Below are 23389 nucleotides of genomic sequence, written 5' to 3' on the forward strand. Positions count from 1 at the left end.
CAGTATGCCCCCGCCACGGACGCCAGCCGTAGCCAGGACCGAAGGCTCCACGTCGGCGGCCCCTACCAAAAGCAACAGGCGGGCGTCACGCAGGCATTCTCAGTAAAGGCAACTGTCCACGGGCACATCACCGCACCACGACAACCCATGACGGAGAGACACATGACCACAATAGCACATGGTGGCAAGCGTCATGATGTCGCACCACAGTAGCACGACACGATGCAGCCCCGTGGCAGCCCATTGCCATCGCCGCCGCCGTCGATGAGAGCTGCCGACTCGGTCGAACCCACCAAGACTGCCGAACTGGCGCCCAAGACCACCCCACAACGATGACAGGCGGCCAACCTCGGGGGGCAGGAAGCGCGGATCCACGGCAAGCCAGCTATCAGGACGTAGATCCGGCCAACCGAGGCCAGATTTGGCCATGCCAGGGGGGGCGGGGCCGTGGCAAGCACAATCGAGGCCGCTTCAATGGACTAGGGGCACCGTGGTAGTAGGCCTGTACAAAGACCACGTCGCTGGAGCACCACGATCGGACTGTGGACACCATAGAAGCAGGCCCCCAAGGCAGCGTCCACGGGAGGCTGGCGATGCAGAGATCCTCGGCGGACTCCAATGGCACGGATCCAAGGCAGCACGAAGACCAGGAGGCACGGATCCACTGCTAGCAGCGGGGAGGGGAGCGCTAGGCAGCGAGGTTGAATCCTTCTTCTGTTGATCTCTACGTACTATTACGGTACCACTGTAAGCAGCGAAAATGAAAAGACGATAAAGTGTATGCATGCCTTACTATTAGCAGCGAAAATGAAAAGACGATAAAGTGTATGCATGACTTATTATTATCAGCGAAATGAAAAGATTATGCAATGTATTCATGCCTTTTTTGTGTGGCTCATACTTCTTATCAGGTAATTAAAAGGAAGCTCCTAACATGCTATACAGTAGCACATCTTCTTTGCGTAGCTAGACCTATAATCCATTGTGTATTAGAGATTGATTGCGTTTTTTTCCTTACTCACCATCTAGAGAAGTGAGATTGCAACTCACAAGTAATTAAGTAACTTAATTAATTTCCTCGAGCTAGAGAGTTGAGCAAATCATGAGTAATTGAGTACGTGTGCATGGGAGCAGTCTACTAGACTTGCAGCAGACACTGCAGCGTCCGGGCTGGCTGCTACGAAATTCTGGTAGTGCGCAGAGAGAACTCGAATCGAATCCCTCCATCGAGAGTCAAAGCACAAACCAAAAGCAAAAGCAGGGCATCGGAGCACGACTTTCAAAGCAGCCAGCTGTGGCCATCTCTTTTCTTTGATTCTTTTCCCGCCAAGGAAGCCACATGGAGTACATCGAGCTCCTCCGATGATCTCCGCCTCCATACAAAGCCGCTTCAGCCGCGATGCATGCGCTGCAACTGCAACAGCACCAAAGAACGCCACAATTCCGGCGATGGCGAACCGGGGGGTGTCCGCGGACAGCGGGCGCGCCCGCCGAGTGGCCGTTCTCCGGTGCCTCGTCGCGGCGCTGGTCGTCACCATCCTCCTCGCAGGGCTCGTCGTGCTCGTCTTCTGGCTCGTCGTCCGGCCGAAGCCCATCGACTACACCGTCACGCGCGCCGTGGTGCGCCATTTCAACGTCACGCCGCCGCCCGACGCCAGGGTCAACGCGACGTTCTACCTCACCTTAACCACCGACAACCCGAACCGGCGCGTGTCCATGTTCTACGACTGGGTCCAGTTCCAGGTGATGTACGGTGAGGCGACGCAGCTGGCGGTCGCCGACGCGCCGGCGTTCGGCCAGCCCCACCGCAACGAGACGCGGCTGAACGTGCGCGCCGTGGCGCGGTCGGTGCCGGTCGCGGAGCAGGCCGCGCGGGAGCTGGGGCATGACCTAGCGGCCGGCGAGGTGGCCGTCGATGTCCGGATGCGCGCGCGCGTCCAGTTCAAGGTCGGCGGGGTCAGGTCTAGGCACTACTCCTTGCAGGCTTTCTGCTCGTCTGTAGTCATCGGCCTGTCGCCGTCGTCGGCACGGTCGTTCAAGAGCGTGCCGTGCTACGTCGCCATCTCGTGAGGCAACATGCATGGCGCGTGCGCTCGGATCACTAGCTAATTGTGGTGTCCCGCAAAAAAGCTTGGCCTGGATCAATGGTTTGTTAGGCTTAGATGTTTGACTATATTAGTAATTTAGTATACTTCTGTTGTGTTGTAGTAAATCAAGCTCTAAATGCTGCCTTCTTTCCTTTTTCTTTTCAAATTAGTGTGATGAGGTTTTGCCATGTTTGATATATTATCATGATTGCTGTGAGTGCCATCCCCATTTGGGAGAGTTGATTGCTCCTTTTGTTCAGTGTCTTATCCGGAACAATTCACACACTTTTTGTTTATTTATTCGCCGTCTGAATTATTAAATTAACTTGAAGCTTGTCACTTTGTTCTAGCCATCGTCCCTGGCCTTGTAGCTGCTTTCATGTCTTAATTCCTAAAGTGAAAAATAGACTCCTTTAACTTCATTGATTTGTCTCTTTGGAATTTTCAATGGTCAAGGAGCGGAAAAGAGAGTGGTCACTACTTGCTAACTCAGTGGGGGCAAAAACTAGTTGCCTGCCTCTTCATCCAGAATGCCCGGTAGCCGTACTACTAGAGATCCATAGTGCATCACTAGACTTGAAGCACTAATTGAACACCAAAATAATCCCTGGTGAAGTTCATCCGCACTTGTCTCATGTGACGGACGAATTTTATATGTACATGCATGGCCTACATGCCGATGATCACATTGATTTTGCTCTGTATTTTGTGCCATGAAGAAGCATCATATCCTTCAGTTTTTGCATGTCACTACTACTAGTATATTTGGCATTTGCAGTGCGGCTACTGCCGAACATCACAGTACTGAAATATTACATTATCTTGATACTGAGTTCTGACATTTGCAGTGCCGCAACTGGCCGGGCTAGGAACCTAAAGAGTCTTCGAATTATACTACTAATTCTCGCGTGAACCACAACATGATCTCCTCGATGTTACTCGCCAGACGCTAATGGGTTATCACGCACGCAGCACTTCAGAGAAAACGAAACTAGGAAGCTAGCTCCGTCGTGCTCAGGCGTGTGCCTGCACTAGCGTTTCCTCTTTGCATGAACCCTGCGTTTCCTCTTCTTTTGAGTGCAGGATCGCCGTCGCGCAAATATTTCTCTGATTTCTCTAGCTTCCATCATGCCTCCAGCTTGAAAGTTTTCTCAGGATTGAACGTAAAAATAAAGGGCGATCGACCGGCAACTTGTCCTGATGCGGAGGCTCATGATGCAGTGAATATGAGCAGGATACGTGTATAGGATCTGGACTTTCAGAAAGCAGGTAATAAAGCCTGGAGAATTTGAGAATTGGGGCGATCGATGTTGATCGATGGTAGCTTTGTTGGAGTGCATGTCATATATTGCGACAGTAGTGCCATGCGTGTGGGCGTGCGGCAACTACCGTTTTTCGTAAGGAAAGACATGTAGCATCATAAACATGGGGAAGAAAGATGGAGAAAATTTCTATGCAGCTGTGCTACATATGTCTCCTTCTGCAATATCGTCTGGATATTCTCCACATATTTTCAACGTAAATCTTAAAGTGGTGGATCTTGTCCAAATGAAAAAATTAGCATATATATTCGTTACTTGATATATATGATTAGCATTGTGTAGATCCCGTCTAATGTTTTAAGATCCACGTTAAAAACAGGTGACGGATATCTAGATAGTGTTACAGACGAAAGATTGTGTTTAAGCGAGAAAAATATAGGGAAAAATTTTCCCTACGTTTTTGAGCAGCAGAGAAAGTTGCTCACATGGCACATGCCTATATGACGTGTAAAGGTGTTTTCCCTACGTTTTTCCTCTTCTTCCTTTCTACTTGACTTCCACATTAGGGAAAACTTTAGTTAAGGACTTTTTTCAGAAACACAAAAGTTCTTCGGATTATAAAATTATTTTTTTTTTACAAAGCATTCAAATATCGGGAACGATACCACTAAGAACGCCACATCAGATGCAAGCCAGTGAAAGAAAATATTGTGAAACACTGGAACCAGAGATTTTTAGTAGTGTATGTCCTCAAATGTTTCATCTGCATGGATGCAGTTTTCCTTCTTTTTTTTAAGAACGAAAGGAACAATATAATGTGTCAGATATCTATGATATGAGTTATAAGGGCATCTCCAACAAGGCCATCTCAACTAGCTATAAGCTGCACACGCCAGCAAAAGTCCTATGGAGAGGAGAGAGATAGCTATGAGAAAGAAAAGACTGTCTACTCACTAAGTAGATAGTCACTCACACAATCCAACAATGTTCTTTGTGCCTATTACAATGTGGGTTTATATTAATTTTGAACCAATTGATATGGTTAGATTATTGAGGAGATTATCTGTAGTACTATCTATTGTGACATGAAGATGCCCTAAAATGTTTTTAATCTTTAATTCTGTCTATGCTAATGCACCTTTCGGAGGTAGTGGCAAACTGGCAACTGATAAGCCGTCTAGAACAACATACTCACCATTGGGCTTGGCCAAGAACATGTTAACCAGGCACATCAATATCTATATCCTAACGGTGAAAGGAATAGCGCACTCTCTGAGCCCTGCTACTGTAGCAGTTGGCCCCAAGTACGTATATATATGTATGTACATATATGTATATATATGTACGTGTACATATATGTACATACATGTATATACGTATGTATGTATATACGTATAGGTATACATGTATACATATATATGTATATGTATATATACATACATATGTAATTTTCTTTTCCAAAAAATTCTAGAAAAATATCGAAATGAATATTAGTTACATTAATAAATTAGCTGAAAAAATCTAAAATGCAAAAAAAAATATCTAAAACTCAAAAAAATATGAAATCAATATCTATATCCTAACGGTGGAAGAAATAGCGCCCTCTCAGGGCCCTGCTACTGTAGCAGTGGGGCCCAAGTATGTATATGTGCATACATGTATATATACATATATATGTATATCTATACATATGTATGTATATACATATAGGTATACATGTATACATATATATATATATACATACATATATACATATATATATGTAATTTTCTTTTCCAAAAAATTCTAGAAAAATATCGAAATGAATATTAGTTACATTAATAAATCAGCTGAAAAAATCTAAAATCCAAAGAAAAATATCTAAAACTAAAAAAATATGAAATTTTTTTTAGGTTAGTATTACTTTCACCTACATGTTAAAACTATGTGCATGTATAAAAGTACTATTGTTTTCTTATAATTAATTTAATGTGTTTAACATTAATAATTTTATAAATAAATATTGAAATATAAAAAATTTGTGAACTTAATTTTTTAGTCTTCTTTTGTCATGTTCTACACAACAAAATAAAAATAGACGCGGCGTACGCGCGCCAATCAGACTAGTATCAAACTAGGCCAAGATGGGATGGCTATGAGTAGGCAAGGTTGGCCCAAGGGCAAGGCAGCCGAGGGCGACCACCCTAGGCCATAGAAAATATCTAGACAATCCGCTTAACACCACTTAACTTCTAGTTGTTGATATTCTTTTAATAGCACTTAACTGTTGCGGCATAAACAAGAAGATTCCTAAATAATGTAAATATATCGAAGCCTATGACAGTAAAAATTTGTAACTAAGGAAAATAGAAGCTTTTAACACCTAACAAATTTGCAACTTCTTATAAAATTGACCATAAAATATGCATCCAGTGAGACTCATACCATCACGTAGCTAGTTTCACCATTGTTTGATGTAAAATATATATGTGAAATAGATTTATCATCGTTTCCAAATTTTATCTTAGTACAAAATTCTAGATTTGTTTCATCCTCCAAAGTCTTTATCTTTCAAAAAAAAAAAACTACAATGTTGTTAGGAAAAACTAGATATTTGTGTGGAAGAAGAGTTGAGAAATTGTCACGAGTCAATGACTTGTTGAGTAACTAGGCAGAAATGCAATTACCTTGCACTTGTGTCTAACCTAAGCATAAGTCACTACATGCCTATGAGTTTCATAGCCTTATGAAAGGTTCAAGGTATAAGATACGTACACAGAATGCAAAGGCAAGAAATGTTTTACGTATAAATAGGTACTCCAGAATGCAAAAGCGTCATAATCTTTCTTAAACCAAGATAAGTCATGAACAAGTTTATTCCTAATAAACTCTAGAAAACTTTAGAAACCCAAGATAAATTTAGGCTAGTGCTATACTGCCACCTTTAGCTTTTGATGAAACTTTCATTGACACATAATGCAACTGATGTTGAGGGTCATCTTGAAGTTCTGTAGCCTTAGTACAATGTCCAGGAGCATCGAGAACTACACCCTTGCACTCAATATATTATAATTCACTTTCATTTCCTGGAATTCTCATCTGATTCTTACTTGGTTACATATGTTGCCTCTGATTCACACATTGATGGCTTTTTGTATAAATTTCATTTGAAAGACGGATTTGAACAAAGTCGGTGGCAGTATCATTTGTTTGAGATACTCCTCTTCCTCCAAATGTTCTAGTTAGCACTTGTGTAGTCTGTACCATTTTTCAATTTATTGTTTTATTTGTAGTTAGAGATAAAACTGAAAAGAAAAATTGTAATAGTATATGCAGTTTTGCAAACGGAAGTTCAGATTTACAAGACTTCTTGAACACTCATGCTAAAGGAAGCAAGCATGTTTCTATACACACCTCCACTTTTATCTACCTCACATATATTAGTACACAAGGAGGTACACTCGCTTGCCACATATATTAGATGAAGGCTTATTACGCCTTGTATAAATACCTATAGAGAGAAATATAAAAAGTTCACAGTTACAGATTATATATTGGCACTGCTCAAAAGTTTTGACAACACAGGACCTGTCCATTACCAAATCCATCCCGGAATACTTTGGTGCGGCGTCTGAACTGAACACCAACATGTGCAAGAGTTCCGTGTTGCCGATTCAGTGCACGGAGAGCAATATAGAGTTGGTGCGATCGGAGCTGCCTTGCATGTTCTCCTGTTTCCCGTGTAAATATTGAGAAATTTTACGGTGGTCCAAAATTAATATGAGCCATCTATTTTTAGAGTCCAACGATCCAGATTAGTCAGAATACTACTCATTTTTTACTAGTAGTATAGATAGTATATGTGAGTAGTATAGTAGTATTAGGGTTATTTTAGGAAGAAAAATACGTTGCATAAAACTAATTAACTGCAGTTATATGTCTCTAAATAGAGTAATATTTCATTGTTATTTTAACATTTTAATCTGTCTTCGGCATGAGAGTTCATTTGCTACCCATCGGCTAGGGTTAGCGATCCGATGTTTGCGTCGTCAATTTTTCTATTAGCAAAAGCATGGTAGTTAATTTTAACAAAATTGTCACAATTACCAAAATATCTAATTATATAGATCGTCGGATTAGATTTATACTACCTCTTACCTCTAGGTAGTATGGACCACCGTAAAAGAGCTCTAAATATTTAGGTTTGCCACTGTCGATCCACAAGCTCCGCAAATTGGATCTGCAACCACTGGTTGATAAAATTGATGATTGGTTTCCGGGTTGGAAGACAAGTTTGATGAATACAATGGATAGGGCTGTCCTGGTTCACGCCGTGCTCACAGCCGTCCCCATATATACTCTCATGGTATTGGAGGTGCCGAAGTGGGTGCTCAAGGCTATCGACAAACGGCGAAGAGCATTCCTTTGGGGCATTGTTCTGTCGCCTGGTCACGGGTTTGCGGACCTTTGGAGTTTGGGGGTCTCGGTATTCATAATCTCTGAGTTGCTTGAATGGTCTCTTCGGATGAGATGGATGTGGTTGCAAAAATACAACCAGATCGACCATGGAAGTCATTTGCCATCACACCCCATTCCAACGTTAGTGCTTTGTTTGTAGTGTCTGTGATTTTTGTGATCGGTGATGGTAAGTCAACCCTCTTTTGGTCGGATAGATGGCTACAAGGTATGTCTCTAGTGGATTTGGTGTCAAATTTACTTAAATTTGTACTAAAGAGGGTCATTACCAAACGTTCAATCTTTGTGGCCTTAGGAGAAAGTGCTTAGATCAGTGATACCAGCAGCAACCTATACTTCCCAGCGCTGGAAGAGTACCAACAGATTTGGGACTTGCTGCAGGATATAATATTGGTTGACGATCGCCTTGATGAGCATCTCTGGAAGCCTTCGACCTCGGGAAAAGTATCCGGCCCGATCTGCTTATCGTCAATTCTTTGTAGGCGCAATGCCGGTCGGGGTTGGCGTGCCATGCCACTGGGGGCTGCATGGGGTAGATAAAAAGTTGCGATAGACCGACCCGGAACGGATTCGATCACTCCGGTCGTATGCCGTCGGCACACCTGGTACTTGGCACCAACGGCTGCCTGCTTAATGGCGACCAAGAGCGATCTTACGGCTCGGATTTGCAGTGCTCAATGGCTAATCATCCCGTCTCATCTTCGTGCGAATGGCACGGCTTGGAAAGCGATGATCAGGGCGCAATGTTGTGATAGCTTCTCGTCAGCAAATCTCTTCTCATGATTCGAGCATGGCAAGGAAATAGGTACCTGTATTACTTCTTAAACTACATTATCATTACATGCTAAAAGTACTTACTCTGCTCCCATCGCTTTATTTCTGAGAAAAAAACATGAACTTCGCTCAAAGAAAAAAAGCCTGCTAATGCGTTCGGGTACGGACCCTATCCACCCTCGTTCGCATCCTCTTGTTGTGACGCGACGGCCCATGAGGCGAAGAAATGTGGCGCCGCAACGGCTGAGGGCGCCGGGCGGGGTGGGCTCCGTGGTTACTACGGCGGCCGTGAGCGTGCTGATCAGCAGCTGCGTTGGGCCGATGCGGATGCGCGCGGCCCAATCGGATTTCCCGTGTAACAGCTGACGACAGGATATACAGGTCAACGGAAAATTGAAGAGCCAATGAAACTTTCAAAAGTCACTGGACAACTAAGGGTGTATTTGTTTCTCCGATTATGATAATCTGTACTCTGAATTATAGACGGTAGAAGTTACTCTGAGGTGAATTGTGAATTATGTCATAATCCAAATCTAGATTGTTGTAATTTGCTTCCAGAATCCGTCTATTTATTTGCATAATTCGATTGTGGAGCACAATCCAGAGTCCAGAATATGAACAAACAAGACTAAAAAACGCAACATTGTTTACGTAGATCACTCTGCGCCCCTGTGTTCTCAGTAATTCGTGTGAGGTCAGTGGTTCGGTTGCTAGAGCGGCCGTAATGGGGAAATTTGAGACAGGGATGGCAATGCGAGAGAGCATTTCTAATATCTGGGTTAGGATCTGGTAAGTGATCGGTTTTCCAATGAGGAGTGTGTTTTTAACATGGATTGCTCGGGTGGGTGAAATGTATGTGCGTAATCCACTCAATGTTTTTTAAAAAACGTATAAACATAAGTATAAACTTTAGAGAGACAAAGCGAAAAAGAAAGTTATAAGATAACATGACTTCACGGGTGAAACATAAACTATAGGTTGTATTCAAAACTATTTTATATGTCTTTGAGCATAAAAGCTTTAAACTTGAATAAAAAATAAGGTAAAAAGATAGTCACCGAAAGAAACAACTTTCTAAGTTGATGATCTAAAGACAAAGGATTCAAGACTCTCTCAAATACATAAGTATATGAATATTTATGCCTTAGGAATAAGAAAAACAACTTCCAAGGTGGAAAAAACGTAGCTCAAAAGAAAAAAACAAAAATTAACAAGAAAATCACAACAAAAAAAATCTGCAAACTTGTAAGAGAACCAATAGAGAGACAAAAAGGAGGAGAATTTAAGCATATGCAAAAACATAAACTTCTGTGAGGAACGGTGACGTCTTAAGAATGAAATAATTAGGACACTTAAAGATCTAATCGGCTCTGAAAACTTTACAAGATAAACCTATCTCAAATTCTATCTAAATATACTCTAGATTTATCTAGTGTGTTTACTCTACCGCTCAAGAGGATTGTAACCTACTCTAGTAAAGTAAATTGCAAGAATATAAATGCGAAAACGTAAATAAGGTAGTGAGACAAACTCGGAACAAGGAATTTTTATCAGGTGATATCGATAGTATGAATGTCACCCCTAGTTCACGTTGAAACTTCACTAAGAATATGCTCCCGGTCGGCACACGATCATGACTCTTGAGCCACCAAACCACTAAGGGAAGGCCTCAAGCCGAATGAGCCACCAAGGCAAAATCTCATAACTAGCCTCTCTTCCGGTCACTTGCCGCTGTGATCACTTCGGAGTTTAAGATATCAAGACAAGAGTCTTTGAGTCCCCCATACACTTGTCTTGCCATCGCTCCACACTAAGTCGGAGGATCAACAAGCTTGAGCCACCAAGGCCCAAGATACCGACGAATTATCAAGACTCTAAAGTGCTAACGTACCTCTCGGTACAAGTTATGATCGCTCCTTGATCCACTCTCTAAGCAGCCATCAACTAGCAACACTATCTTTAAGCCTATAAGTACTAATAGCATACTAATCTTGTGCTTAATTGATTTGAATGATCACTTTAAGTATTTTGGTGGTATGAATGTATTCTCAAGTATGTATAAGCTTCCGTTAGACTCCAACAGTATGTCACACCTTTAAATGACTGAGTGGATGTGTATTTATAGTCTTAAACCCATCAACTAGCTATTTTCCCAATGGCTCAGAAAAGCTGTTAACACCGGATGATCCAGAGATAATAGTAGTACTAACACCGGATCATATGGTGAGTACAACCTCAGAAACTAGCCGTTGAAACTCCACTCAATACCTCTGTAAACATCGGACACTCTAGTGCACCTTCAAATCTATCACTAGACCTTTCGGTGAGTTATCTCGAGCCATTCGAGCCTTTGTAGTCTCTCTGTGTAAAATACTTTGGTGTATTTATCCGATGTTCATTCTCTTCACATCAGACCATCCGGTGAGTTACACATTCTCTTCTTTTCCCTAAAAATACTTCGGTGCAACTATCTCTGTGATTATCGGACTATCCGGTGAGTTGATCTTCATTCTTCAGCACTTGGAATCGCCTCTGTAAGTAATACTCTGTGCTTTAAACTCTTCATCACCGGACTATTCGGTGAGATCCCCAGTCTTCTCCCTCTTTATCAGAAACACTTCGGTGGTCTCATGTACTATGCACTGGACTATCCGGTGAGGCTATCATCCGCTGGACACAATGCTCTGGTAAGTGCAAACTTCTTTGCACCGGACCATCCGGTGAGACAAATCTTCCTGAGACTTTTTCAATTCAATCAAACTTTGTCCCGGCTGCAGTGGTTTTTTGATGTATTGCATCTATGAGACCTACTAGCATATATTCTTAACAAATATGTTAGTCTAAATGATTATGTTATCATTAATCACCAAAATTACACTCATAGCCTAACAGTATCATTTTCGCTACGACTTCATTATTCAAAGAGGTCAGCCCTATTTTAGATGGATTGTAAGCATTTTCTCTCAAAAACTCTCACCTATTACATAGACTAAGTATTCATCTTCCTTTCCTCTAAAACCCTAGCACTAGACTCTCAAATGGGTGGCACAAGGGGCTAAAGTGGCTCATTTTAACTCTCTCAAAGCCCTACTCCTCTATTTATAGATCTAAGAAATTTGACCCCTAAGTTTTCTAGTTTGTTATCAAAATACTCCTTTCTTGTAATACACTCCTACCTACTACTAAGAAAATTTTGGTTCGTTTCTTGTTCTGTCCATCGAACGGCCGCGACACCTTCACGACTTAGCTTCGTCTCGACGCAAACTTCGCGATGGTGCCACATACTCCTCTAGTCCTCCCACGGTTTTGAGGCACAACTGTGAAATACTTTGCACGCTTCTCAAAGCGTGACTCGCCACTTGCTTTCACCTTAAGCAAGCGCTCTGATGTCAGCATGTGTACTCCGTCTTGCAATCCTAACTGCCGATAAGTCTCTCCCGCTCCCGATCCCTCGGGCCACCTTGTCACTTGTACCAGTATCTCTTTCGCTTGACTTTGTCAATACACCGTCTTCATCCTCCGTTTCATATTTTGCTTGGGCTCCACGTGTACAACTAAGGTCACCCTTGACTCCGTCTGACCTCCTTGATCGTTCGGCACGAAACAATCACTTAGCCTCGATCACCCACCGTCGACCGCCAAGTTACATCCGTCACCTGCACACCATGAGACAAGTAAACATATTTCTCCATCTCCAACTCTAGTTAATCTATAATAAAAATGCTCAAACCAAGTCCAAACAATATAAAATTTGACAAACCAAATCGTAAGCTCCCCATCCTACGAGCAAACAAGGCTAAACTTGAGGCAAATCTTCATGTCGTCAATGAACAGTTGAGACATTACGAGTCTCAGTTGGAAGATATCCATAAGGAGTCTAAAAATAAGATTAAATCCCTGGTTGATTCACTTAATGCATCAAAACAGAATGAAGAAATGCTGAAAACAGATGTTGAGGATATGAGAAGGCTGATGGAAGCTGCTAAATGCAACGAAGAATATTTGAGAAAAACTTCAAGGGAACTAGAACTGAAGTTTAAATGCAGTGATTATGAGAAACAGCAAATAATGGAAGAAAATTCCGGACTAAAAATTCAAGTCCAGAAAATAGCAGGCCTTTCAAGTCCAGAAAATAGCTGGCCTCCAAGATGAACTTTTGAAACTGCAACGTTCCCTTGATGAGGCTAAGTTTGAAAAGGGAAAATTAGAAGAGCTACTTCGGTTGTTGTCTGAAGAATGTGAAGAACTAAAGGAGCAAAAGGCCACATTAACGGACAAAGCTTCACGTGTTCATGATATGTTGAACGATACCGATAAAGGGAAACAAAGTAAAACAGCCAGGCAAGCAAAGGATGAGAACAGTGTAAAACAGGTGAGCCATTTAAAATTCTTATTCAACAGTGATAAATTCTAATGCTTTCAGGTACTTTGTTCAGTATGGAACTTTTGTGTGCGTGCATAGTGAAACATATGGAACTTTTGTTATGGTAAATTATATTTAAATGTGAAAAGTGAAAACCAACTCGACTACTTTCTCTTGACTATTTCCTTACTTTTTTTAGGGGAACAATTATCTAGCTACTGACAACGGAGGTTGTTCTCCAGTTAGAGGAAGCTCTTTTACGGTAGTTTATACTATCTGTAGGTAGAAAGTAGTATAAATTTAATCCGATCGTCTACGTGATTCGATATTTCTGCAATTGCGACAGTAATATTAATATTTACCCACCATAACATTGAAGTGCATTGCAATCCTTTTTTATACCTAATCTCCAAATAATCGTTCAACCAAATAATCAGCATTCAGTCCAGTCTAAACATTAAACATATGAATTTGCACGATATAACTACCATATTATTTCTTTTTCCCAAAAATACATTTATACTATATATATACTCCTCTTATATACTACTCATACTACCTCTAAATAATAGGTAGTATTCTAATTAATTTAGACTATCCGATCCAAAAAATATATGACTCAAATTCCTCCAAAACCCAGATCTGCAAACAAAGATCCAATTACTGGAAAGTAGACTTGCCGAGGCTCTGGATAAAAATAGAATGTATAGGACACAGATGAAGAGGTAACACAATTAATCACATGTCTTGTCCCTCTCCCAACTTTGTACCAGCAAAATACACTCCCCGGGATATTTAATTTTCTATGTATGTATATCATTGTCTCGATATAGCTCCTACGTCCTGGGAGTTAAACCACCCCATCTGGGTCACCCTGCTAAACATCATTCTCCTTAAATAGTCTGGTGTCATAATAATTATTAACATAAGTGTAATTCTAGCGTGTAACAAATAGTTTTTTTCTTGAGTCAGTATAGACCATCAAACACTGTTATCCATCCATGTAACAAAACCGTATTGTCAAACAGGAATAGCCAACTACTGAAAAGTAACAGTTCCATGAAAAACTAAAGCATCATTCTTTTGAAACACTGACATTTAATCCGCGGATCCTTTTTTTTCTAGAACATGCAGGTGACGTGTGTCTTTGCATTAAGGATGAGTTGGTCACAACATCATGTTTGGTTACAAGAACAATGCCTCAGCTGAGACCGCTTTAGAAAATTCAGTAACTAAAAGAGAAACTTCAAGTCAAAAACAACCTAACCACCACTTCTTATCTATAACCCATATCAACCCATTAGTGTAGTCAAAGTATGCGCCCAATCAATATGCCAACACTTCTATTTTACAATCTCAATGTGGTCTGTGATTAAACAGGATAAGATGTAGCTATATTTCTGTCCGCTGATTATCCAAAATCATCCAAGTCTCTGTTAGATAGTTATTTCTGTGGACCTACATGACAAATGTTTTTTTTTTCGAACAAAACATACAAAAATGTCTTCATGACCTGACTGCAGCATACCTTCCAGAGGATCATGTTCTTCTTTTTTACCCTGTACAGTCCAATGCCAAAGGGGCAATGCGGCTGCAGGGATGGCAAGGAGAATAATGATGACAAGATAGCACAACTGGAGTCAGAGCTAAAAGATATGCAGAATCGGTTACTCAATATATTTCCTTCATTTCATTCACTTCTCCATCCTTATTCCTTTTATTTTATCTCATCTCTAACCGTTTAACTTTGAGGGGAACCGCGAAAGAAAAGAAGAGAGAATCCCGTCCTGAAGGGAATGATCTTGAGAATCCCTTTGTGACGGGAATCATAAAAGAAAACTGTTAGAGCGTTAAAGGGAACGAAAATCCCTTCACGACGGGAATTTAGACCGTGAAGGAAAACACTTGATCTAACCATGCAGTATGCGGAAGTAGAGGCTCAGCGGGAGGAATTGGTGATGGAGCTCAAGAACGTAAATGCAAAGAAGGGACGATGGTTCTAGCAATTAGTGACGGGGCTAAAAGGCTACTGGGTGCCATAGTCATGAGGCCCACAGGCCACAGCACAGGTACCTACTCCATGTCTTCCTCTGCTTCTTTGAATTCCAATAGCATTTGGTTACTTGATGTATAAGTATATAGCGCCATTCTTTAACTACTTGGGTTCAACTTCAACAGAAGCTACTTTTTTTAAAAGAAGAAGAAGAAACAACTTGGGTTCTATGAAGCAATTTTTATTAGTTTCTTGGCTTCAATGGGAGGTCATGAGATCATGACATTTTGTTACAAAATACATGACCACCATTTTAGATGTCAACCAGCAGAATGAAATCATTAAATTTTTGCGTCAGAAAACCCTCTTTCTGCTCTGGGAACCATTGCAAACTTTTCTGCTTTTTTCTTCTTCGAAAATTAGCGGGAGAGCTGCTTTGTTGTAGAATTAGAAGTGGACTGGCCACAGGAAACAAACTCAAACAAAAACAACTGCGGCTGGACCAACACCCTGGTCAGGAAGTATTTTCTCCATGTAACAACATGCTTATGATTGTCAGGAAGTGCGATGTCAAAAACGTCGGAGGTTTCCTGATCTTCGAGAGTACCATCGTGAAAACCGAGGAATTGCAGAACTGGATGATGTGAGCAAAGTGCAGAACTGGATGGTGTGCACCAAAATACTCATGGCTGTCAGGTCTCAGAGACAAATTGAACAGAGAAAATTCCCAGCAACTGGAGGCCCCGGCTACATATTGAAAAGTGAAAAAGAACTCGTTACCGCCCCCGTTACTAGCATGTAATTCTACAGGATAGAGTGGCAAAAGAACATACGGATCAACCTGCCATTTTCGCAACTCAAATGTAACTGTTGATAAATATAGCTCCTTCTGTGAACTTTGTCTGAAAAAAGTTAGATAGATGATATATGTAGGAGACTGTTCTTTCACGTATACATAGTATATGATATGTCGTCGTGTTCCTGCAATCTTTTCAGATACCTAGAATCCAGGCTCATTTGCGGTAACTTCATGAGGTGGCTTTAAACAGCATGATCTGAGCTCTTGTTTGATAGGCACAGGAATGTCAGAAAACTGAACTTTAGGTGCTTGTCTACAAGACTTGAAAATGCAAATAAGATACTCTATTACACCTATCAGTGTCTATCAGCTTGCATCCTTGAAAGTTGAAAGCGACAAATTGGCACATCCTATAACTGGCTTTTTTGTCAAATGGAAAATGTAATCAAAGCAACCACCTAATCCCCTGCATTAACAATCTTGGTACGGGACGTCGCCTCATTGGCCTCCCCCGACGCTTTTTTTTTTTATTCTAATCTGGAGGGGCAGGTGAGGAGGCGGCAATGATTCTCCAGCTCTCTTTTGCCACCAGGGAGGAGACTTCTTTCTCAATTTCTGGCCTGCTGTCTTAACTGCAGAATATTGTGATTATATAGAGAAATTTGTATGATTTGGTACAATTGGGAATAAAGCTTAGCTGGACTTATGATTTCTCCAACTAAGGTGGTTGTTGGTTATTCCCCAATATGATCAACTACTGCACAATTAGCAAATACTAAATTATTTGCATCCAATTTTGCATCTTCTGAATCTACCATGGTGACATGAACTACAAAAGTAAGTATGTAGCAAGACATATTTTTGATGATTTTAAAGAATAAGGATACCAAAGGGATAAATGTTAATCATTTCTTGAAACCAAAGAAAACCCCATTCCGGAATTTTGACTCTAATTCATACACAATTGAAGACAAATTTGCTGTCAGAAAGTGGTAAATAATCACATCATCTAGCCCTCAATTGTCACACCAAAACTACAAACAAATTTACCGGGTTAAGTTAGCTGCACGCCTACACCTGCACCGCAAAGCAAAAGCACCATTAGGGTGGTGGTAAAATCGTAGGTGTATGACTCTGTTCATAGGATTCAAATCCTGATATGCACCTATCTAAATGTTTATGAACTTAATGGTTATATGCATCCTTAATTAGTGCAGAGATCCGGAAGTAATACTTACTTCGTCTAAAAACCTGCACCGCAAGCTCCACGCATGTATGCATCATAACGACGTCATCACCCTCGGTCTCCGCCGGCACTCGCTGGTGAGCGCCGCGCCGCCGCCTCTTCTCTCTGTTCATCTCTTATCGCTTCGATCATGGCGACCACGCGCTCCAGGACGGCCTCCTGGCCGTCGGCGACACCGTCGCCGCCAACGGCCACAGCCGCGTCCCTCGCGCGGTCGTTGGCGCAGTAGCAAACAACGGCGCACCGACACACGGGGCAGGAGTTGCGCTCGTCGAGCCACCGGTCGATGCAGGGCGCGTGGAAGAGGTGGCCGCACGCGGGGACGACCCTGACGCCGTCGTCGTCGCCGAAGGGCTCGAGGCAGATGGGGCAGTCCTCTGGCAGCCCCTTCTTGGCGGCGCTGGCGCTAGCGCTCCCGTAGGGAACCACGGGCGGCAGCGCGGCGCCGGAGGGCCGCAGGAAGAGGGCGGCGCCCGGGACGAGCTCGCGCATGACGCGGCGGCGCGCGCCCGCGATGGCGCGCTGCCGGGCGCAGCGGCAGTAGGTGCAGAGCAGGATGAAGCAGAGCATGATGGAGACGAAGACCACGGCGGTGGCCGCGCCAGACGAGAGGTTGAACGGCGTCCGTCCGGACGGAGGGCCGACAGCCGGCGTGGCCCGCGGCCCTTCGCCGGCGGCCAGGCGCCTACTCGCGCGCGCCGTGTCCATGCCCCGGCTTCTGCGTGCGCGAGGCGCGTTGCAACCGTCTGGCTGCCTATGCGAGCGTGGGAACTGGGAAGAGAACTACTCCAGTTATGGCTGGCATGTTGGTAAATGAATGCAGATTTGGCTCATGCTGGCACACTGTGCTGGTGTTTTTGTTCATGGTATAATTGCAAATCAAAGAAAAAACTGTTGCATAAAAAAGCACGATGTATTTCCGGTACACAAATAAATAATGTGCTGTTCAAAGGGGTGAATGATGTCATCCGGTCTTAGTTTCGCAGGGAAAAAACCGATATTATAGAGTGAAGCAAATATTATAAACATGTGTTGGATAAAAGTATACTTTTAAATTTAATTTAATTCTTAGATAACTCGTTAAAAAAATGTGATGACGATAAAGAAGGTGACGATAAAAAGAAAGTAAATCGTGAGGAATCGACGGCACCCACTGGCTCGATAAGGTGGGATAAGTAAGCACATATATATATTCTTTTAATCCTCTTGTCTATAAGTACCAAGAGAATGGATGACACAACTCATTTTAAGTTTATCTCCATCTACTTCTACTAGTAATGTAGGAACTAAACACCATACCCTCCATTCGCTTGACCCATTTTAGTTTGTGAATAATTATTAATAAGTATTCCGCAAGCTCATAAGTATTCTAATAACCCCATCATATCTCAAAGCCGAGACATATAACTAAAATTTATATGACATAATTGTGAGTGTCAAATACTGGTCCCATCTCCATTAATATTGTCACAAATATAATTCACGGCTTTATTGCAAAAATTGGAAAGAGAACATGGAACAAGCCTTCGCTAACAAAATTCTTATTTTTTGATCAGCAGCACGATCTTTTCCGAAATAAACTTCAGATCTATCATACCAACATCATAAACAGAAATATATAATACATTCCTCAATAGGACGGAATAATACTGAGTGACCTGATAAAAAGAGTAGACTGATTCACTAAAAGAACATTAGGTAAATTATCATATTTGATAGCTCCATCTCTGGTGTTATCAATGATAGTTGACATATTTTGAGTTATGTCCTTGATTAATCTTTTTTCTTTTACGGTGTCAACAATTTTAGCCTAATATCTAACCTCGTCGCATATGAAACAAAGTTTATCATCTGTGTTCTTCTTTCTTTTTCTTGAAATTAGTGGTTCCCACTGGATTTAGTATTCAGTACATACCACAACTTATTTGTCTAGCAAAAATTCTCCTTTATGTACATATACATATCATCTGTTGTGCTACCAGAGGTAAACTATTCTCCATTAGGTGTTCTAATTCTCTCATCTACATGAGCTAAGATGATAGAGGATACAACTATTTTTAAGTTAGTCTCTATTCATCTCCACTAGTAATGTAAAATTAACATCGCATTCTTGTTTTGCTTATCAGATCTTTAAGATTTATTAAAAATTATTCACAATCAAGATGCTTTCTCCTGTGGCAAAATGAATTTAGCAAAAGTAAAAGAAGTCTAAGTCGCAATGCTGCTTGTTTTTTTACAATTCCACTTATACATAAAGGTACGGCTTTGCAGAGTGCCGCGCCTCCTTGGCCCGGACTGGCCCATCCGCAACCGAACTCCGCCACCTGCTGATGAAATTGTCAGCATCAACTCTCAAAAAGTTGTCAGCTTCCATCCCAAAGCTTCACGATCGAGACAAAACGACTTTACACGGCCGCACGCGCACAAGCTTGGACTTGGTAATTCCCATCGGCTTCGTGTGATAAGTAACCTCAGTACTAAAGATATTTAAATAGGTCATATCTATCGTATTGGTGCGAAGGACAGTACTATAGACACGATCAAGCATTGCCGGCTTGAGCCTAAACGGATATGGTAAAATACTATAATACGTATCGTAGTAAGTTTAAAAAAAATATTATAAATATGTATATTTTTAGTTGCTTTGATTTCGGATATATGGGTAGGTAGGGTTAGAAAGAATTATCTTAGTGTTGTTTTTCATTTTGTTAATAATGATTGAAAATTAAAAAAGAGAATAATAAGTTTCGGGTTGATTGACAACGCGCATACCAGTGAAAATATTGCTGAAAAATACCTCAAGTAGTTGAAGACTTTAGACTTAGAAATAAAATATTTTCTATCACTTTAGATAATGCCGATGCAAACTCTAGAGTTATGGATATTCTTACTCCATTATTTAGTACATATGCTAAATCGTTCTTGTTACATCAACGATGTGCTTGTCATATTATCAATCTTATAATAAAATCCGGTTTGAAGAGTTTATCGTAATACCTAGATAATTTTCGTACTGCAATATCTTTTGTAAACTCCTCTAACAAACGAATTGCAACATATAAGTAATATTGTGTTGCAATGGGTGTGCCTCCACGTAAGTTTGCTGTGGATATGTCAGTAAGATGGAACTCTACTTTCATGATGCTCAAAAATATTGTATCATATAAGAGCATATTTGGTGTGTTTATTCATACACACTATTATCAGCATGGAGGTCAAACTTTACTTACGGAAGCGCATTGGTATGTTGTCGAAAGGATACTAGATTTTATTGAATTTTTTATGATTCAATTGTGAGTTTATCAGAAGTTTATTATCTAATATTTTATTTAGTAGTGCATAATATTGTTGAAATTGTACTCATTTAAATATGTATGAAAATGATAATCTTCTAAAAGATTGTGTAATTCCTATAAAATCTAAAATTTTAAAGTATTAGAAAGAAATTCTTTTATTGTAAACATTTGCCTTTATTTTAGATCCTAGAGCTAAAATCACAGGTTTTTTTAGAGTTCTCACAATTCTAAGTGATGCTCTTGATCATGATTATTCTACTTATTATACTAATATTCGTTCTAAGTTATTCCATGTTTATAGTAAATATAAAATAAAGTATACCGAAGTGCGCTTGCAACGACCTCCACTAGCACCCACAACCAATAAGAAGATGATAACGTGTGGAAAAATATTTGGTAGAGGTTCTTCATCAAGAAGTTCAGAATCTTCGTCACGATCGTCTATGACTATGAGTGCTGGAATTACAATATCCGGAGAGGAGCTAACTATCTTCATCGACAATAACGTTATCAGCCATGAACAAGAAAATTTCAACATACTGCAATGGTGACGTGAGCACAAGATGAATTATCCAATGCTTTCACTGTTAGCACGAGATTTGTTAACGGTTCAAGTATCTACAGTTTCTTTTAATGCTGCCTTCACTTTTACTGGAAGGATAATCGAAGAGAGAAGAACAAATCTCACATGTGAGATGGTAGAAATATTCACCATAGTAAAAAACTAGGAACAAGCTGAAGCGCGAATGCAACACACTGCAGAGAACACTGAGCTTGAAGATTCATTCAAAAATTTGTATCTAGATGTTGTTGACACTTGAAAACGTGTAATTTCTAATTTTTTAGCTAGGTTGTACTCTTATTTCCTTTGCTAGAAAGGTTTTTAATGAGGCAATATATCAATAAAGCTCATTTTTAAAATTAATTATGTCTCCCTATTATTTTTTAAAAAAATTATGATTTTTTTTTATTTTTTCGAAAGTGGCCTCGGACCCATCACCCACCTCTCATCTTTAGCTATAAATAGCCATTATCTGTCTATACCAAACTCCCACTGATCCAAACTTGCACGTGCCCACTTCAACAAATCAATTCTATTATTTCTATATTTTTAATTTTTCATTCATGGATCAATAAATGTTGTAATCTTTTTTTCTTCTAGTAGAAAGTTTTTTAACGAGACAACCAATCAATAAAGCTTATTTTATTTATTTATTGATTTTTTATAATTTTGTAACTATTATTTTTATTTTTTTTCTTATTTTCGAAGTGATGCCAGGCCGGTGTGCCCAACCGTGCCTCTGGGCCCGCTGGGCCAGCCATGCCGTTGGGCCGTAATCGTGCCCGTGCCGGCCCGGCACGGCACGGTGGATGACGGACCGTGCCGCGGACCGAGGGGACGGCACGCGGACCGGCACGGTATGATCCGTAACAGTACCTGGGCCGCTCGAACCAAGCCGTAGCCGAGCTGTGCCTAGACTGGCCCGTGTTGGGCGGGACTGAATGGCCCATTTGACCATCTCTACTCAATACTCACTCTTGCTTACTTTCACGAGGATTCATAGTATGATTTTGGGAACAGTGGTGGTGAAGAGTAGAAGATTGAAAGTTTGATGCCTGATGCCATCTTAAATTTGGTGGTGGGAGATACGATTTACCTTGTTACTTAGAATTCATTGATGTGCTCTATAGTCTATATTGGCAATCTGGGAGTAGGGTATTGATATGTGGATGAAAGTTATTTATGTTGATCTTTGCCGTGTTACTGTAATTTCAATCAAATGAAGGTCATGGGCATTTCATTTTGACATTGGGTAACCATAAACAGCTGTTGATCATTGCTGTGGCCTTGTAGGTACTGAAAGCAGCAGAGATGGGGTAGGAGCTTATGAGGAAGTAGAATCTAGGGACAGGGTCATGGAAGAGGGAGCGTTGATCATGCCGAAGACAGAGTGGGGACTGGGAGTGGCTAGAGAGATGATGATTAGAGGAGTTGGCTTTAGGTTAAGAGAGAGATGATTGGAGGAGCTGGCTACAGGTTAGGAAAGAGAGAGTTCTTGGACTTGTTATTTAAGTTTGGAGTTTTTGTTCTGTAGTCTTGGATTGTTCTTGCTTTTTTTTGAACGGTGTTCTTGCATATTTTACAAGTGCACAAATATTAACTTTCTTGTGATCCCGGTGAATGTTCTGCCAAATCCGTGCGCACCAAACTAAATCTGGCTCTACTTTGTCCGATATTGGATTAGTAAATAAAATTATTAGATTCTGTAATTAATTACTCGATAGGCCTATCTATGTTGATGCAGTTTCAGTTTATCCTGTCTGAATATATCTGGCTTATACGAAAAGTTATCCATTACTATCTTGTTTCAACGAAAATAGGGTTACGTTTAACTGGACCTGCGACGGGCTGCAGCAAAAGACAAATCTAATGGGCCGTCATGGGTCCTAAATGAACCCGAAAGGGGCAAGAATTATCTAATGGGCCTGTAATGGACTTTACCTAAGGGATCTGCAATGGGCCGAAATAATTGTGTTTGTAGGCCTCTAATGGGCCGTAAACTATAAGTGGGCTCCTAAGAGGCCGTAAGTAGCTAGTGGCGGTCCTATTCTGGACCCTTAATGGCCCCCTGTTTAATACAACTGAAATTTATTTTTTTAAGAAAAACTGCTTATATAAAAAATTACTTGTAACTTCTAAGAAAAACGATTAAATTATAAACTTAATTTTTAGACTTTCAGCACGCTAACTTTTCAGAAAAGCAGATCTAAACTATCTTTTTAGTTTATTTTACTAAAAGACAGCTTAAAAAAACAGAAGCTAACAATAAATTTAGTTTCTTTCATCTTATCAGTTTTTCTAAAAATAGGAGCTGCTGATAAAAAAAACAAACAGGCCGATGTGCCGACATATAATTAAACGGGCTGTTAGGGGCTACAGCTAGGACATGAAATATCAACTGGGCTTCTTTGGGCTGTAGTTGGCTTGTGATGGGCCCATTCTGGACAGTAACGGGCCGAAGCATTCTTAAGCGGGCAGTAGCGGGCCGAAAAATGCTTCGTTGGTTTAAAGGATTGTTTGCCGCCTGTCATCTAAAGGTCCGTGACCTTATA

At 41.0% G+C, this 23389-nt stretch overlaps 2 protein-coding genes across 3 annotated transcripts; one reads left to right on the forward strand and one right to left on the reverse strand.

Moving 5' to 3' along the window:
- The first annotated feature begins 1299 nt into the window (after nucleotides 1-1299).
- On the forward strand, nucleotides 1300-2437 carry LOC133903775 (NDR1/HIN1-like protein 10). The gene has a single exon (XM_062345235.1). The coding sequence runs from the start codon at nucleotides 1363-1365 to the stop codon at nucleotides 2068-2070; it is 708 nt and encodes a 235-aa protein (XP_062201219.1). The 5' UTR covers nucleotides 1300-1362; the 3' UTR covers nucleotides 2071-2437.
- Nucleotides 2438-15957: 13520 nt separating this feature from the next.
- LOC133904145 (probable E3 ubiquitin-protein ligase ATL45) lies at nucleotides 15958-17799 on the reverse strand. Of its 2 annotated transcripts, none has more exons than XM_062345654.1 (2): nucleotides 16972-17799; nucleotides 15958-16365 (listed from the first exon to the last, which is right to left on the reverse strand). In XM_062345654.1, exon 1 carries the CDS (start codon nucleotides 17685-17687, stop codon nucleotides 17028-17030), a length of 660 nt encoding a protein of 219 aa, XP_062201638.1. In that variant the 5' UTR covers nucleotides 17688-17799; the 3' UTR covers nucleotides 15958-16365; nucleotides 16972-17027. The 2 variants fall into 2 exon arrangements, with proteins under 2 accessions (XP_062201638.1, XP_062201637.1); XM_062345653.1 differs by having other exon boundaries at nucleotides 15958-16810; nucleotides 16972-17796.
- Nucleotides 17800-23389: the final 5590 nt, after the last annotated feature.

This window comes from Phragmites australis, chromosome 21, assembly GCF_958298935.1.
Source record: "Phragmites australis chromosome 21, lpPhrAust1.1, whole genome shotgun sequence".
NCBI lineage: Eukaryota > Viridiplantae > Streptophyta > Magnoliopsida > Poales > Poaceae > Phragmites > Phragmites australis.

Bases quoted from the DNA above. Each gene is read 5' to 3' on its own strand.
- LOC133903775 (XM_062345235.1), top strand. From the start codon at position 1,363: ATGATCTCCGCCTCCATACAAAGCCGCTTCAGCCGCGATGCATGCGCT.
- LOC133904145 (XM_062345654.1), bottom strand. From the start codon at position 17,687: ATGGACACGGCGCGCGCGAGTAGGCGCCTGGCCGCCGGCGAAGGGCCG.